Source organism: Girardinichthys multiradiatus, chromosome 8 (genome assembly GCF_021462225.1).
Source record: "Girardinichthys multiradiatus isolate DD_20200921_A chromosome 8, DD_fGirMul_XY1, whole genome shotgun sequence".
NCBI lineage: Eukaryota > Metazoa > Chordata > Actinopteri > Cyprinodontiformes > Goodeidae > Girardinichthys > Girardinichthys multiradiatus.
Genome location: NC_061801.1, coordinates 27,780,945 through 27,795,234, shown reverse-complemented (window position 1 = coordinate 27,795,234; position 14,290 = coordinate 27,780,945). Strand labels below are relative to the sequence as shown.

At 42.0% G+C, this 14,290-nt stretch overlaps 1 protein-coding gene across 1 annotated transcript; it reads right to left on the bottom strand.

The window, feature by feature from the left end:
• Nucleotides 1-1,015: 1,015 nt before the first annotated feature.
• Nucleotides 1,016-13,683, bottom strand: ptgdsa (prostaglandin D2 synthase a). Its single transcript, XM_047373238.1, has 8 exons — nucleotides 13,477-13,683; nucleotides 13,219-13,328; nucleotides 10,561-10,700; nucleotides 10,216-10,292; nucleotides 9,415-9,525; nucleotides 9,200-9,301; nucleotides 1,259-1,290; nucleotides 1,016-1,180 (listed from the first exon to the last, which is right to left on the bottom strand). The coding sequence occupies exons 2-7, from the start codon at nucleotides 13,306-13,308 to the stop codon at nucleotides 1,271-1,273; spliced, it is 540 nt and encodes a 179-aa protein (XP_047229194.1). The 5' UTR covers nucleotides 13,309-13,328; nucleotides 13,477-13,683; the 3' UTR covers nucleotides 1,016-1,180; nucleotides 1,259-1,270.
• Between the last annotated feature and the right edge of the window lie 607 nt (nucleotides 13,684-14,290).

Here is a 14,290-nt window from a genome sequence, read left to right as displayed (position 1 = left end):
CAACTTTCCTTTTTGATAAAGCTTATAGTTAGAGTGGCTTAGTTTATCAGGGAGGGAGCCCTCCTCCCTCCCTGTTGGTTGGAGTAAGGGGGAGTCAGGTTTAGCCTAAACCGGCTCAGTTATGGTTGAGGTGCAAACACACCCTCCATTTCTGCTACCTGTATGATCCCTTCTTTTTTCCAATGGTTATAATCAGTCTGACAGAGGGAGGTATCCCAATCCTTGTGGTTTTTAGTATAACAATGACCATCAGTGGGACCCTTTGTGGGGTTCCTTGAGACGACATTGTTGTAAATAAGCGCAGTTTAACTAAATAATCTGAACTGAAACTATCTCTGTAGTTATGCTGCTATAGGCTTAGGCTGCTGGAGGACATAATGACCACTTTCACCCTCTTCGCTACATTCTCACACTACTCTCCAATTTTGCATTATTTGCTGTTATTTCAGCTTTTAACTTTATGTTCTCTCTTTTCTCTTCCTAGAAGCTACACCTGGCCTGACTCTGTGTCTGCCTGTGACACCTTTCTGGAGAGGGGAATCGTCCGAGCTTCTGCTGGCAACAACTTAATGCTCACCCTCTACTGATGATTCACATGGCCCTGTCTTTTAGTGTTTAACCCTTTCTCTCTCCTTGACATGGCGATTGACTGAGATTAACTGTAACTAACTCTAGAAGCTGAATTTTTTTCAAGGAATGTGACCACAAAAGTTGACGTTATATGTTTGGTAGTTTTGAGCAAGACTCCAGTTGTTCCATGAAGGGGTTTAGACTGTGCAAGAAGCATCATGAGAGTAGAAAAGACACGTAAGACTAAAAGACCAACAAAAAAAAACTGTATTTGAAAGATTTTGCTAAAAAAAAAGGTTTCTTGCACACATGCATGGCACAGGCACAACATTTGTTTAAAAGTCTGCTTGCAAGAACATTTCATAAAGACTTGAGGAAACTGTCGTTTTTTTTTACACTATAGTCTAATCTCAACACCAATTGTAAAAAATACAAACAAAACAAATCTAAGTTAATGTTTTTATTTAAAATGGACACCAAAAAGGGAAAAAACAGAAAATAGATGTGTATGTACTAGTATTGGCCTTTGTAGTTCTTTTATTATTTTCTAGTAATAAAGGTCAAAGCAGTATGTCAGAATAAATTCCTTCCTCTTCATCTGAGATAAAACCTGGAATAGAAACAACAATTAATTTAGACTGCACAGGTATTTACAAAAACATTCTTTAAACACAAAAAAGCATCTCACCTAACGTCAAGATTATGATGGTGGACAGTTCTCTGGTGATGAGACAACACAGACAAAACAATTGGTAAACTTAAACAAGACATTTACACCTTTTAATTATGTGAATTAACATGTACAGGTACATCTATCGAGAAAAAGTAAAAAAAAATTTCAGAAAGCATAACTCATACAGGTCCTTCTCAAAATATTAGCATATTGTGATAAAGTTCATTATTTTCCATAATGTCATGATGAAAATGTAACATTCATATATTTTAGATTCATTGCACACTAACTGAAATATTTCAGGTCTTTTATTGTCTTAATACGGATGATTTTGGCATACAGCTCATGAAAACCCAAAATTCCTATCTCACAAAATTAGCATATTTCATCCGACCAATAAAAGAAAAGTGTTTTTAATACAAAAAACGTTAACCTTCCAATAATCATGTACAGTTATGCACTCAATACTTGGTCGGGAATCCTTTGGCAGAAATGACTGCTTCTATGCGGCGTGGCATGGAGGCAATCAGCCTGTGGCACTGCTGAGGTCTTATGGAGGCCCAGGATGCTTCGATAGCGGCCTTTAGCTCATCCAGAGTGTTGGGTCTTGAGTCTCTCAACGTTCTCTTCACAATATCCCACAGATTCTCTATGGGGTTCAGGTCAGGAGAGTTGGCAGGCCAATTGAGCACAGTGATACCATGGTCAGTAAACCATTTACCAGTGGTTTTGGCACTGTGAGCAGGTGCCAGGTCATGCTGAAAAATGAAATCGTCATCTCCATAAAGCTTTTCAGCAGATGGAAGCATGAAGTGCTCCAAAATCTCCTGATAGCTAGCTGCATTGACCCTGCCCTTGATAAAACACAGTGGACCAACACCAACAGCTGACACGGCAGCCCAGATCATCACTGACTGTGGGTACTTGACACTGGACTTCTGGCATTTTGGCATTTCCTTCTCCCCAGTCTTCCTCCAGACTCTGGCACCTTGATTTCCGAATGACATGCAGAATTTGCTTTCATCCAAAAAAAGTACTTTGGACCACTGAGCAACAGTCCAGTGCTGCTTCTCTGTAGCCCAGGTCAGGCGCTTCTGCCGCTGTTTCTGGTTCAAAAGTGGCTTGACCTGGGGAATGCGGCACCTGTAGCCCATTTCCTGCACACGTCTGTGCACGATGGCTCTGGATGTTTCTACTCCAGACTCAGTCCACTGTTTCCGCAGGTCCCCCAAGGTCTGGAATCGGCCCTTCTCCATAATCTTCCTCAGGGTCCGGTCACCTCTTCTTGTTGTGCAGCGTTTTCTGCCACACTTTTTCCTTCCCACAGACTTCCCACTGAGGTGCCTTGATACAGCACTCTGGGAACAGCCTATTCGTTCAGAAATTTCTTTCTGTGTCTTACCCTCTTGCTTGAGGGTGTCAATAGTGGCCTTCTGGACAGCAGTCAGGTCGGCAGTCTTACCCATGATTGGGGTTTTGAGTGATGAACCAGGCTGGAAGTTTTAAAGGCCTCAGGAATCTTTTGCAGGTGTTTAGAGTTAACTCGTTGATTCAGATGATTAGGTTCATAGCTCGTTTAGAGACCCTTTTAATGATATGCTAATTTTGTGAGATAGGAATTTTGGGTTTTCATGAGCTGTATGCCAAAATCATCCGTATTAAGACAATAAAAGACCTGAAATATTTCAGTTAGTGTGCAATGAATCTAAAATATATGAATGTTAAATTTTCATTATTACATTATGGAAAATAATGAACTTTATCACAATATGCTAATATTTTGAGAAGGACCTGTATATCATATAGATTCGTTATGCATAGAGTGAAATATTTCAAGCCTTTGTTCTTCATAATTTTGAATGGCTTACAGAACATGAAAACCCCAAATTTGTTAGTTTCAGAAAATCAGAACATTGTGAAAAAGTTATATTGGAAACATATGGTGTCAAAACCTATTTAGCTAATTCACTCAAAACACCTGCAGCGGTTTCCTGAGCCTCTAAATGCTCTCTCAGTCTGGGTCATATGTTACACAATCATCAGAAAGACTGTTGACTTGACAGATGTTCAGCAGACTGTCACTGACACTCTCCACAAGGAGGGTAAGCCACAAGAGGTCATCGCTAAAGAAGCTGGTTGTTCACAGAGTTGTGTATCCAAGCATATTTGCAGAATATAAGTGGAAGGAAAAGTGTGGTGGTAAAAGGTGAACAAGCAGCAGGGATCAGCAGGGAGCTTCCCAAGGAGTTGACTGAGGCAGGATTCAGCACATCAAGAGTAACTACGCATAGATGAATCCTGCATATTAGCTACAAATGTTGCATTCATTGTGTCAAGACCATTCAAGACTGTGGAGAACTGCCCCCCCCTCACCATCCTCAACAACACTGTGTCTACTGTGAATCACTTCTGGTTTCTAGGAACCACAGTTTCTCAAGACCTGAGATGGTCCTCATACAAAAACAATGTTCAGAAGAAGTTCCAGCAGAGACTGTACTTCCTGTGGCAACTCAAGAAGTACAACCTTCAACAGGAGTTGCTGGTCATCTTCTACACCACCATGATTCAGTCTGTCCTGTGTTCTTCGATCACTGCGTGGTTTGGCTTATCTACAAAATAGGACAGGTCCAGACTGCAAGGAGCAATCAGATCTGATTGTGCTGTGGCATTGTTTCGATAATATTCTGCAACGTCACAAGATTTATTTCCACCCAGTGTTGTATTAAGTTTTCACCAAGATCTTGCATTGCTGATGGTAGAGTCTGATCGCTGCGCAAAGTCTTCTCCAGCACATCTCAAAGATTCTCAATGGGGTTAAGGTCTGGACTCTGGTGGCCAATCCATGTGTGACAATGATGTCTCATGCTCCCTGAACCACTCTTTCACAATTCGAGCCTGATGAATCCTGGCATTGTCATCTTGGAATATGCCCGTGCCATCAGGAAAGAAAAAATCCATTGATGGAATAACCTGGTCATTCACTATATTCAGGTAGTCAGCTGACCTCATTCTTTAAAAACATACTGTTGCTGAACCCAGACCTGACCAACTGCTGCAACCCCAGATCATAGCACTGTCCCCACAGGCTGGTACAGTAGGCACTATAGGCATGATGGGTGCATCACTTCACCTGCCTCTCTTCTTACCCTGATTGGCCCATCACTTTGAAACAGGGTCAATCTGGACTCATCAGACCATATGACCTTCTTCCATTGCTCCAGAGTCCAATCTTTATGCTCCCTAGCAGACTGAAGCCTTTATTTCCAGTTAGACTCACTGATTAGTGGTTTTCTTAAGGCTACACAGCTGTTCAGTTCCAATCCCTTGAGTTCCCTTTGCATTGTGCGTGTGGAAATCAGAATCAGAATCAGATCAGAATCAGAAAAGCTTTATTGCCAAGTACGTTTTTGGACATACAAGGAATTTGTTTTGGCATAGTCGGTGCAATACAGTACAAATTAAACAGTACAAACATATCTACAATATAATATAAATATAAGTGCACAGTTTTAAGTGAGTGAGAGTAAATATAGAGCAGTATAAGATGCAAGAGCAATACAACAGTGCAGGTGATCATTGTGCAAGTAAAGCAGTGCAAGTAAGCAGGAGTCCAAGCTGAGCGTTAATGTAACGCATAGAGTTACAGGTTACAGGTGTCCTGTCAGCAAAAAAAGGGGGGGTGTGGGGGAAAGGGAGAGTGTCAGTGTGGTTTCCGGGCTTTGTTAACCAGGCTGGTGGCAGATGGGAAAAAACTGTTCTTGTGGCGTGAGGTTTTGGTCCGGATGGACCGCAGCCTCCTGCCAGAGGGGAGAGTCTCAAAGAGTCTGTGACCGGGGTGGGAGGGATCAGCCAGAATCTTCCCTGCCCGCTTCAGGGTCCTGGAGGTGTACAGTTCCTGGAGCGACAGTAGACTGCAGCCAATCACCTTCTCAGCAGACCGAATGACACGCTGCAGCCTGCCCTTATCCTTGGCTGTAGCAGCGGCGTACCAGATGGTGATGGAGGAGGTGAGGATGGACTCAATGATGGCTGTGTAGAAGTGCACCATCATAGTCTTTGGCAGGTTGAATTTCTTCAGCTGCCGCAGGAAGAACATCCTCTGCTGGGCTTTCTTGATGAGGGAGCTGATGTTTGGCTCCCACTTGAGATCCTGGGAGATGATGGTTCCCAGGAAGCGGAAAGATTCCACAGTGTCAATTGTGGAGTCACAGAGGGTGATGGGGGCAGGTGGGGCTGGGTTCTGCCTGAAGTTCACAACCATCTCCACTGTCTTTAGAGCGTTGAGCTCAAGGCTGTTCTGGCTGCACCAGTCCAACAGATGGTCCACCTCCCATCTGTATGCGGACTCGTCACCATCAGAGATGAGTCCGATCAGGGTGGTGTCGTCCGCAAACTTCAGAAGCTTGACAGACTGGTGACTGGAGGTGCAGCTGTTGGTGTACAGGGAGAAGAGCAGAGGAGAGAGAACACAGCCTTGGGGGGAACCGGTGCTGATGGTCAGGGAGTCAGAGACGTGCTTCCCCAGCCTCACGCGCTGCTTCCTGTCAGACAGGAAGTCAGTGATCCACCTGCAGGTGGAGTCGGGCACACTCAGCTGGGAGAGCTTCTCCTGTAGCAGAACTGGGACGATGGTGTTGAAGGCAGAGCTGAAATCCACAAACAGGATCCTGGCATAGGTTCCTGTGGAGTCCAGGTGCCGGAGGATGAAGTGAAGGGCTAGGTTGACTGCATCATCTACAGACCTGTTGGCTCTGTAGGCAAACTGCAGGGGGTCAAGGAGGGGGTCGGTGATGTCTTTTAGGTGTGAGAGCACAAGGCGCTCAAAGGACTTCATCACCACAGAGGTCAGGGCGACGGGTCTGAAGTCATTAAGCCCTATGGTCCTTGGCTTCTTGGGAACAGGGACGATGGTGGAGGACTTGAAGCAGGCTGGCACATGACATGTCTCCAGTGAGGTGTTAAAAATGTCTGTGAAGACTGGAGACAGCTGATCAGCGCAGTGCTTCAGGCTGGCTGGTGAGACAGAATCCGGACCAGCAGCTTTCCGGGGGTTCTGTCTCCTGAAGAGTTTGTTGACGTCCCTCTCCTGGATGGAAAGAGCCGTCCTCGGCGTGGGTAGGGGGCTGGTGGGGGGGAACTTCAGGGTGGTGGTTGGAGGTGCCAAGGCCCCTCTTGAGGTTGGGGAGGTGGGGGTGGTGGATTGTGGCTGCAGCTGTTGGGGGGCGTCGTGGGAGATGGTTGCAGGACTGTCCCTTTGTCTTTCAAAGCGGCAGTAGAACTCGTTCAGGTCGTTGGCGAGGCGTCGGTCGTTGATGGAGTGGGGGGCTTTCGGCTTGTAGTTGGTGATTTGCTTGAGCCCTTTCCAGACAGACGCAGAGTCGTTGGCTGAGAACTGGTTTTGGAGCTTCTCAGAGTACAGTCGTTTGGCCTCTTTCACTGCCTTGCCAAACTTGTACTTGGCCTCTCTGTATATGTCTTTGTCCCCACTCCTGAAGGCCTCTTCCTTATCCAGTCTTAACCTTCTGAGTTTAGCTGTGAACCAGGGTTTGTCGTTGTTGTAACTCACCCTGGTGCATGATGGTACACAGCTGTCCTCACAGAAGCTGATGTAGGAAGTCACAGCCTCTGTGTACTCGTCCAGACTGTTGGTAGTAGTCCTGAACACATCCCAGTCTGTACAGCCTAAACACGCCTGGAGATTCTCCACAGCCTCACTGCTCCACTTCCTTGTCGTCCTCACAACAGGTTTGCAGAGCTTAAGTTTCTGCCTGTATGCAGGAATCAGGTGGACCATGATGTGGTCGGATTGGCCCAGTGCAGCACGTGGGACGGCGTGATAAGCGTCTCTGATGGTGGTGTAACAGTGATCCAGAATGTTGTCCTCTCTGGTCGGACATTTTATAAACTGTCTGTATTTGGGGAGTTCGTGGGTCAGATTACCTTTGTTAAAGTCACCAGCAACGATTACTAAGGAGTCCGGGTTGGTCCGCTCCACACTCAGTATCTGGTCGGCGAGCATGCGCTGTGCGACCTGCACGTTAGCTTGCGGTGGGATGTAAACACCGACCAGGATGAACGAAGCGAACTCACGGGGGGAATAGAAAGGCTTACAGTTTATGATGAAGGATTCCAGGTCTGGAGAACAGTGCTGCTGAATCACTGTCACGTCGTTGCACCAACCACTGTTGAGGTAAAAACAGATTCCTCCACCTTTCTCTTTGCCGGAGAGTTCCGTGTCTCTGTCCGCTCTGTAGAGCTGGAATCCTGCCAGCTGCAGCGCAGAGTCCGGTATTAATCCACACAGCCACGTCTCCGTGAAGCACAAAACTGCCGATGAATAAAAGTCCCTGTTTTTCCCCAACAACAGTTGTAGTTCCTCCATTTTGTTGGGAAGTGAGCGCACGTTAGAGAGAAATATTCCAGGTAACGGTGTTCGTAGTCCACGCTGGCGAAGACGTACCAACACCCCAGCCCGTTTCCCTCTCTTCCGGCGTTTCACCGCTTGAACAAAGGTGAGCGGAACCTTTGACCAGAATGTCCAAATATTCCAGAGCAGTAGGCAGAAATGTTGGAAATAACTCCTCTGGTGTAGTAGCCCTGATGTTCATGAGTTCTTCTCTGGTGAGAGAGCTCCGGGTACCATCACAGAAGACCGTTTTAAAGCAAAAAACAAAACAAAACAATGCGCACCAACACGCCGAGGCGACCATCTGCGGCGCCATCGGCGTACTCTCACTATTAATCATAGCCCGGAGTTCTGCTGTTGTTTTTCTTCGATTAGATTACACCAAACGTGTAGATGATCACCGATCACGATCATTCAGATTTTTTTCCGGCCACATTTGTTCCTCGAAGACGATGGGTCCCCTTCATCCTTCCAGATTTTAATAATGCGTTGGACAATAACTTGTTGCCAGCTGAAACATAATCGCCCATGCAGTAATTAATGGGAGGCTCTTACCTATTTGCTTAATTAAATCCAGGTGGCAACTCTTTTTTTGGCCAGGCACTGTATGTACATTAAAGATATTCTTTATTATTGAAAGCAAAGTGTACCGGAGTCAAATTCCTTGTTTGTCTGTATAAACTTGGCAATAAAGCTAATTCTGATTCTGATTGGTGCTCTTTCATTTGGAAATCAAGGTCCGAGAGTCTGGAGGAAGAGTGGAGAGGCACAGAACCCACATTGCTTCAGGTCCAGTGTGAAGCATCCACATTCGACGATGATTTGGAGTGCCATGTCATCTGCTGGTGTTGGTCCACTGTGTTTTCCGAAGTCCATTGTCAACGCAGTAATGTACCAGTACATTTTAGAGCACTTCATGCTGACAAGCTTTATGGTGATGTTGATTCTATTTTCCAGCAGTACATGGCACCTGCACACACTGCCTAAGGTACCCAAAGCTGGTTCAATGACCATGGAGTTCCTGTTCTTGATTGGCCAGCAAACTCACCTGACCTGAACTCCATAGTGAATCTATGGAGTATTGTCAAGAGGATGATAGGAGACCCCAGAAAGACCTGAAGGCTGATATCAAAGCCACCTGGGCTTCCATTACTCCTAAGCAGTGCCATGGAGACTGGTCATCCCCATGCCACACTGCATGAATGCAGTGATTAATGCAAAAGGAGACCCAACCAAGTATTTAGGGCATAGAAATGAACATACCTTTCAGAAGCCTGACATTTCTGTTCTGTTTTATTGATCTTATGTAATATAACATTTTTCTGAGAAGCTGGAATTTTGGGTTTTCATCATCTGTAAGCCATAATCATCAAAATTACAAGAAATAAAGGCTTGAAATATTTTACTCTATATGTAATATGAGTTTCACTTTCTGAAATGAGTGACAAAAATATTAAATGTTTTCACAATATTCAAATTTGTTTTAGATGTACCTGTATATTACACTATATAAACTGTATATGTTTAAACGGTTTTTAATCATTTTTCACCTGCTGGAGGAGGGGTCAGAATAGATGCTCTGGGGAAACCACGGGACAAAGCAAAGGCTTTAAACTTCTGCATCACATGCATTCTGACTCTCGGTGAGCGACCTGTTCATGCAGACATGAATGAGCTACACTGACTCAGAACAGGAGCTGAAACATGACTGTCACATTGAAATTACAGTACATTTGCATGTGTCTTGTCTGTCTTTGAGTCTCACCGTAAAGCGCCACCTGCATGTATTCTCTGTTAAAATTCTTGTACTTGAGAGCCAGAGCATATTCAGTGTAGTTTGTGTCCACCACGGTGACGTCTTTCACCATATTATGGCCTGAACAGAGAAACAACAAATAATTTGAAATTAAACCTGGAATTTGTGCATTCAGGAGTTTTGGCAGAAAAGAAGAAACATTCGTTGATTTTTGTTTCATCTGTATTACAGAATATTTCTTTTTGTATCTAAAAACTTCATATTAACCTTTGCATTATATAGTATGTAATAGTTATAGGTAAAAACAAAGGAAATCTAGGAAGAATGTAGACAAATCAAGATAGTACTGGGAAATATTGGTGTGTTAAAAAACATAATTTAAACTACTTATGTTTTAATTAATTTACTGACAAAGAAATAGCAAAAAGTCATTTTTTTCTAAATTAACGAGCCAAAAAAACATTTCTCTGTAGCTTTAACTTCTTATGATTTTTTTTTTAAAACTGATAAGTCTAAAGTAATTCTCCGTCGCATATTAAAATTGATGTGGATGAACTGCTGCATGCAGCTGGACTGTTCAATGCATCTGAACAGCCGCATTCTCAACAAGGATATAAACACACATTGCACTTCATGAGCTTGTTTGCTTAAGCTTCGCACATTTTTCAGTCTTTCTGCACACCATTCTGGATTCTGTACTTATTATGTGCATGTGTTCATATCATGTACAATAAAAACCTGATTCTGATTCCTCTGATTCTTTCAATCACGCAATTTATGTGTCTCAGGGTGAAATCAGAAAAAACTCACGGCTGCTGAAGTAGATGAACTGTCCAGGCACGCTTGTCGTGTTATACTGGTAAAATTTTGTCAGGCAGCCCACAGATCTGAAGCACAGAAAGAAACAATGCAATATTTGTGTTGAATCTGAATTGAACTTGGATTTTAATGTAACTGCTTATAATTTAGACCTGTCTCCCCATTAAACTGTCTTGAAATGATATTGTTGCAATTTATATGCATCATATATGTAAACTGAAACGAGTTTAAATAAAATTTTTATTCTCCTAACCAGTCATCTGTCTGTCAGCGTTAATCAGTTCATATAAAAAAGTGTGGCTGTGTGCCGTCAGCCAAGCACTTATTTGGACTCACAGTGCTTCCCACATTGTGAGGTTGACGTTGCCGCTGGGCAGTATTGTGATGATGCCCATGGAGATCTTCACTTTGTCTCTTAAAGGGATGAAGCCTGGAGAGTCATAGGCAAACCCCACTCTGTACCATTTACCTACAAACTTAACACACATAGAAGCACAAAATGTTTGATTTAAATGCAAAAACAAAAAAAAACAAAAAAACAATGGAGTTTATTTCAGGGTTGGGGTTTGGGAGACAAAATAATTGCAAATTAGTTTATTTTACGTGGTAAACTGGTTAAATTCTGTGGCTTTTCATTGTAGTGATGCATCTTTGCATATGTTAACTTACATATTCCGAAAATATTTGCCTTCCTAAAACAAAATCTAGAGGTGCTGAAATAAAAAGATGATTTAATACATGATATATGCAACTTTCTTATACTCTGAGATGGAAATCTCAACTTCACATAAAGTTTCTTGAAGTTCTTGAGGGGAGTGTGAAAGCTTTAGTCTTAATGTGATTTATAGATAATTCTTTTCCCATTCTTTGCTGCTTTTCTGTCTGTTAGGAGTATTTCAAGAGCTACATGCAAAAGTTATTTTTATCCCCATTTATTAGTTTTATTAGCTTTAAGTATTTAAAATGGGTACATTTTAAGTACTTTTTATTGGTTCTATTTCACATTTAAGTGGAACTCACTTCCTTTAATATTAGTTTTTAATACTACTCCACGAATTAAACAATTTTATCCATCCAGCTATCCATCCATTGTTTATACCCGCGCATTCTTGCAGGGCCGTGGGGGGCTGGGTAGGTACACCCAACACAGGCCGCCAGAGCATCCAAATAGAAGTTTTTTCTTTATTTTATTCTTATTTATATGTGTTGTTGTTAGGAAACAGGCCATTTCTTTACCAGTCAATACACTCACCAAAAATACACATTGTAACTTCTTACACATCTCTTTTTTTATGGATGTGTTTTTCCAAGTTAACCTATGTTTAAAGAACCTGTAATCAGTGTAGAACAGGGCTGCCCAAGTCCAATCTTCCAGTGCTGCTATTCTGCAACTTTTCCTGCATCCTGCATCCCTTCTCAACACACCTGAATCAAATGGATGGCTTGTTACCGGGCCTCTGCAGAGCTGAATGACATGCTGAAGAGGGATAAAGTATTTTGATTCATGCATCTAAAAGTTGCAGGGTGGCAGATCTCAAGGACTGGACTTGGGAATCTCTTATTGTTGAACAATTCACTCCAGATTAAACTAATCTGTATAGTGAGGCTTAATCAAAGATGGTCTAAATGCTTTGAAATGCACTTTTTGTGTTTTCACAATTTCAATCAGGGTTTCAAAACTCTAATACTGTATTTTAAAGAACCTCTGTTTTTGTGTAAAAAAACAGTTGTAAGTTGTAAGTATGTAAGACTCAGTCCAGTCTATAAAAAAAACTGTAAAACATCATTTTAGTTCAGCACTAAACTGAGATCTCAAATGAAAGATGAACTGAATTATTCCACTGCACATTGCCCTTTTAGTGGACATGACATTAAACAAAAGAAAATGAAACAAAACCTTTTAAAATATTTCTCTAAGCACTCATACAGAACAGCACCCAGGGCAGTGACCCATCTCGCTTCTAAAAAAAAACACTGCTGCCTGTAAAGCGTGTGGTAGGATGTAAAATTTGTCTTGCCATACAGAAAGGTATTGATGGTAGTAGATAAATATGTGCATTTACAGGTGAACAATTTATCCCACACAGCCTCAGTGTCTCAGCATGACCCAAAGTCTGCCAGAAGCAGATTACATGAAAGTAATAAGTCCAACCATCCATCCATCCTTCCATCCATCCATCTTCTATACCCGCAGGGACAAACAACCATGCACACACCCACTTATACCTAAGGGCAATTTAGAGAGACCAATTAACCAAAGAGTCATATTTTTGGACTGTGGGAGGAAGCTGGAGTACCCAGAGAGAATGGGGAGAACATGCAACCTCTATGCAGAAAGACCCAGGACCTTCTTGCTTCAAGGCAACAGTGCTATCAACTGTGCCACCTTGCAGACTGAAGTAATAAATAATGTAAATGTTTATAACAGGCAAAAAATATTTACAGAATTATAAAAGTCTCTTGTAATTTCTCAAGTCACACTGTCTCTGTCGGAGAGTGGATAGTGTTTGATAGGTACATGTGGAAGAAGGATGGTGGTGTGGATTGACTAAAAATAATGTACATGAGCCGTGTTTATGATCATGAGGAGACACAGCATTTGGTCATAAATAACATCTTTTCATGGCTGTATTTCAAAAAACAGACTCCTGATGAACACATCAGTTACACCCACTGCTTTTAATGCATTATAAACACTCTTTTTCCATCATTTTAAGTTACTTAAACTTTTGTAGAAAAGATCTTTGACAGATCTGAAATAACCCGATGAAGGCAAACAAATATTCGTATGTATAAAAACAATTATCTTTCTACAGAAAACATCATGCTGCATCTCTCAACACCTCTTGTGTCACACATTAATCCTTATTAATAATAGCAATTTGTTTGTGTCACCGATCAGTAGCTGTCCGTAAACCTGACAATACTAACAGAGTAGTGTATGCATGCAAAACTGATGATATAACAACTTAAAACACAAGGTGTGAGTTTTACCTTCTGCAAGTTGAAATCTTTTTGCGGCTTTACCGCATGCACGGTCACACACATTATCACCATGGTGACAGAGAGCAATGTGGTCCTCATGGCTGTGTGAGGATGAAAAGCTGCAAGATGAAAATGTTTAAAAACAAACAATAAAAAAGGTTTAAAATTTACCAGACCTAAGCCAACAGCAGACTGTAAGAAGTCAACAGACAGACAGGGGCTGGCAAAAGATTGCTTGATATTTGCTTTGACTCCTGATCCACCTACCTGGTTGTCAGCCAATGGAGGCAAAGGATCAGCGAACAGAAACAAGATTGTTGAAAATGTGTGACTCTAAAACAGCTCCAACTTCTCAGAAACACCCAGAGTCATGGCTGTGGTTTACTTAGGTCAGCTGAGATTCAGATGCTGTCCTCACAGGTCAGGACAGATGTGGTTTTGCAACATTTACAGAGGATGTACCAGGAAGAACAAACCACAAACATCTGCAGCAAAAACACTGCTGACTTAGTGCTACTTTTAAACAGACTGACAATATAGACAATCTCTGTGTCCCCATGAAAGGACAATGTCCTACTGAGTAGGGACCTCATTAGGGAGAACAAACAAAACTTTATAATTTAAGGAAAATATGACCTCTAGTGTTGAAGGGTAGAAATGTGTATTAGGTCTCAAAAAACAGAGAAAGAGAAGTAAAATATCAGACAGACCTAGATGTTATACATGAAGTGAAAAATCGTTGTCAGATCCATAACAGAAGAACAAAAATATTCTGATATCTTACAAAGAACAGAAAATTATATTTAAGATTAGGAGAGGTATTTCATAATAATTATCTGTTGCTGTTTTCCATTGGCCTTGTAGAAAACAAAGAAAATCTGGCTTTGAACTGGAACTGAAAATGGCTTTGTTTTTAGTTTTTGAATAGAAACTGAACATCATTTGATACTGGTTAAAAATACAGTTCATTATGGTCTTAAAGGTTTACACACACACACACACACACTTGTTATGAGCATAAATGTTTAAAGTTAAATAATTTCATGTTTTTAGGGTTTTCATTGAACTATTATGTTGCCAA